This window comes from Melospiza melodia, chromosome 7 (assembly GCF_035770615.1).
Source record: "Melospiza melodia melodia isolate bMelMel2 chromosome 7, bMelMel2.pri, whole genome shotgun sequence".
In the NCBI taxonomy this organism is placed as follows: Eukaryota; Metazoa; Chordata; class Aves; order Passeriformes; family Passerellidae; genus Melospiza; species Melospiza melodia.
Window position 1 is genome coordinate 4,437,193 of NC_086200.1, and position 3,913 is coordinate 4,441,105.

The window sequence follows — 3,913 nt, forward strand, 5'->3', positions numbered from 1 at the left end:
CTGATGGGAACAAACATTCTGGCTGACTGCAGAGGCCAGGACAAAGCTGAGTGGTTTCCCTGGTGTCCCCCAGCCTTTGCTGGCCCCAGGGGCTGATGGCATTTGTGCTCCCTCAGGTTCATGTCCCCACAGCTACAGCATGGGGGTGCTCCCCCTGCTCTGTGCAATGCAAACAGGGGCTCCTGAGCCAGTGCTGCCATGTCTGTGCCTGCAAGGATGGGGCACCTGTGTGAGCTGGGGGAGAGGCCAGGGCTGCAGAGGGGGGATATTGTTGGCAGTTCCATGAGGATGCTCTGAGACGCTGCCCTGAGCTGTGCAGCACACTGGGGATGGATCAGCCCCTGCTCTGCTGCTCCTTCCCATCTGCCCCAGGGCCCTTGCAGAACCCCAGCCATGCTGTTTGCCCCCAGCCTGCCCACGGCCAGCCTGGGGCTGCTCACGGGGGTTTCTGTGCTGAGCACTGGCCTGGGTGTGTTCTTGAGAGAGCCTGGGCAAGGAGCCTGGAGCCCCCAGGCCCTGGGCTGAGGCGTCAGCGCTGCCCCAGCAGTGCCCATGGCCTGTCCCTGCTGCAGCCCCAGCACTGCCAGCCCCAGGGCTGTGCCAGGCCCCGAGAGCACTCAGGCCCTACAGCAACACCAGGGCCACCAGGGCAGCGGGGCAGGGCCACGGAAGCAGCACTGGCAACACCAAGTGCTGCTGCTGCTGGGCACAGCTGCTGTGCCAGCGCTGGTCTGCCCCAGCTCTGCACACAGACATTGCTGCTTTAGCTCCAGAGAAGGCAACAAAAGGGCATCTCTGCAGAAAACTCTGCTGGGAGATCCTTTAGTTCCTTTAAAGCCACCAAGAGCACAGCCCCTCATTGCCACAGTCTGTGGCTAAAGTGAAGGAGGTGAAAAACAAATGAGAAATGGCACAAACAATGACATTTCTTTGAAGACAATATGAAAGAACAAAACAATGAAACAGGACCTCCAAAATGAAGCGAACAAGAAGTATCAATATGACTTTTATTGCTAGCAATTTGCAGAAACCGATAAGCAATTTAATGTTTCTCAAATGCTTCAGTCATCAGTCTCCCTACTGAAGCCTTGAGCTCCTGGTTCCTCAGGCTGTAGATGAGGGGGTTCAGGGCTGGAGGCACCACTGAGTACAGAACTGACAGGGCCAGATCCAGGGATGGGGAGGAGATGGAGGGGGGCTTCAGGTAGGCAAATATGGCAGTGCTGACAAAGAGGGAGACCACACTCAGGTGAGGGAGGCAGGTGGAAAAGGCTTTGTGCCGTCCCTGCTCAGAGGGGATCTTCAGCACCGCCCTAAAGATCTGCACATAGGAGAAAACAATGAACACAAAACAGCCAAATGCTAAACAGGCAGTAGCAGCAATGAGCCAAAGTTCTCTGAGGTTTGAGTGTGTGCAGGAAAGTTTGAGGATCTGTGGGATTTCACAGAAGAACTGGCCCAGGGCATTGCCATGGCACAGGGGCAGGGAAAAAGTATTGGCTGTGTGCATCAGTGAATAGAGAAAGGCAGTGGCCCAGGCAGCTGCTGCCATGTGGGCACAAGCTCTGCTGCCCAGGAGGGTCCCGTAGTGCAGGGGTTTGCAGATGGACACGTAGCGGTCATAGCACATGATCGTCAGGAGGAAATACTCTGCTCCAATGAAGAACAGAAAGAAAAAGAGCTGAGCTGCACATCCAGTGTAGGAGATGTTCCTGGTGTCCCAGAGGGAATTGTGCATGGCTTTGGGGACAGTGGTGCAGATGGAGCCCAGGTCAGTGAGGGCCAGGTTGAGCAGGAAGAAGAACATGGGCGTGTGCAGGTGGTGGCCGCAGGCTACGGCGCTGATGATGAGGCCGTTGCCCAGGAGGGCAGCCAGGGAGATGGCCAGCAAGAGGCAGAAGTGCAGCAGCTGCAGCTGCCGCGTGTCTGCCAATGCCAGCAGGAGGAAGTGGCTGAAGGAGCTGCTGTTGGACATTAGCAGTTACTTGGCATGGGAATCTGTAAAAAAGCAATCATGGAATAGTTGGGTTTGGAGAGGACTTTAAATATTCCAGCACAGCCTGGGGGAACTTTCCCACCTCTGCCTGCTCAGGGCACTGCTGCTTGGAGCTGTCCCTGCCAGCAGCTGCTTCCCTGTGCCCAGGGCTGGGCCCTGACAGTGCTGCCAAAGCCCAGCCCAGCCCTGGGGTCTCAGCTCTGCCCTGCAGACCCCTCCCTGCCCAGGGGCAGCTCTGGCTCTGCAGGCTCTGATGGCAACGTCAGAGCAACTCTGAGGAGGCTGGAGAAGTGATATTGACACTGCCTGTGAGGGGTCCTGTGCTGATTTCTGTCACTGCTTGCTTTATTCAGAGCTGAGATCAAATTATTTATTTTTTCTAAACATGAACAAAGACATGAATATCTACGTGCAATTTTCCATCCCAGCAACCCAAAGCAGTAGATTAATAAATTTTTCCCTTTTATGCAGCCCCTGCCTTGCTGTGCTCCCTGTATAATCTACGTGGAAATGTTCTGCAGTTAAATGCCGGGATGGGAGCAGTCCTGAACAATGCAGCAACCTCCACACACAACGAGAACACATCCAAGCCTTACCAGCTGTCTCCTCCCAGCCAGATCTTGTCCCCCAGTGCTGGGAGCAGCTGCCAGGGCTGGCTGAGAGCTGTCCCTGGCAGGCAGCAGAGTCCCTGCCCCAGCAAAGCACCCTGGGCTGCAGGACCCTGCTCTGCAGGACCCAGCTCTGGGCACCCTGGCTGCTCTGCACAAAAGGCAATCAGAGAATGGACTCACAGAGTCTGCAGGCATTGGGATGTTCCAGCTTTAGGAGATGGCTCCAGGAGCTGCAGCTGCATTGTCCTGCCAGAGGTTCCTGTGCCAAGGGCTGGCAGTGATTCTGCCCCAGGCACTTCTCAGCACCTTCCCAGCCCTGACTGATTGAAGCTCTCTGTGCCTCTGTGCTGTGTCTGGGGTGGCTGCAGGCAGTGTCCCAGCCCTGCTGAGCTGGAGAAAAGCTGCTCATCAAGAGAAATGTGCTTTTGAAGCTCCTCTTGGTTAGCAGGAGCTGCCTCTGTGCCAGGAGCCCAGCCCAGCTCAGCAGCACAGATACAGTAACAGGACTTTAATGAGCCTCTTGGGCTTTGTGCTCAGGCCCTAAACATCAGTCCCTGAGAGGGAGCTGAAGAAACCTCTCCAGAACTCCAAGGCAGAATCCAACTCCAAAGTTCCATGGACTTTTAATGGGTCCCAGTGTGGAACACAACTGAGAAAGTGTCCCCAGGCCCCAGGCAGAGCACTGGAGGCAGTGATGACAGGTGGGGACAAGGAGAAGCCAAGTCTTTGTGTCTTGGGGCACAGCAGAGTCTGTGCCACCAAGGGCTGTGAGGAGACACCTTGTCCTGAGGCCCTGGGGCCTCCTGGCACTGCCCAAGCCAGGCTGGGCACTGTCAACCCCTTGTCCTGCCCTCAGCATCCCCCCCTAGCCCACATCCCAGTGGCCTCAAGGATCTGCTGGAAGGAGTCCCTGGGGAGCCTTGCTCAGCAATTGCTCTGGGGGCTCCTTAATGCTCCCTGTAGGGACTGCAGGTTTTTCAAAGGACTTTGGGTTTGGCTTTTGTCTTGCTGTCTCTGAGAGGTTTGTGCAATCATGGCCTCCAATTATCTGCTGTAATTATTCCCTGGAGAGGCTTTATGAGTAACAACACTCAGTGGGGCTCATTAATGCTTCAAGGTACTTCAGTTATTTGAAGGTACTTGGTGTTTCCCTTTTGATACAGACTCTGTGAGAGGTTTGTGCAATCATGGCCCCAATTATCTGCTTTAACGAGTCCCTTGAGAGCTTTGTACTGACACTAAGCGGGGCTCATTAATACTTTGAATTACTCAAGATTTTCAACGTACTTTGGATGTTCCTTTCCAC

General features: G+C 55.1%; 1 protein-coding gene across 1 annotated transcript; it reads right to left on the minus strand.

Moving 5' to 3' along the window:
* Window positions 1–1,007: 1,007 nt before the first annotated feature.
* Window positions 1,008–1,594, minus strand: LOC134420865 (olfactory receptor 14J1-like; the record flags this gene model as incomplete). The annotated part of the gene is made up of 2 exons (XM_063161276.1): window positions 1,008–1,013; window positions 1,133–1,594. Coding segments are annotated over 2 exons (468 nt in total), but the record flags the coding sequence as incomplete, so codon positions are not given.
* Between the last annotated feature and the right edge of the window lie 2,319 nt (window positions 1,595–3,913).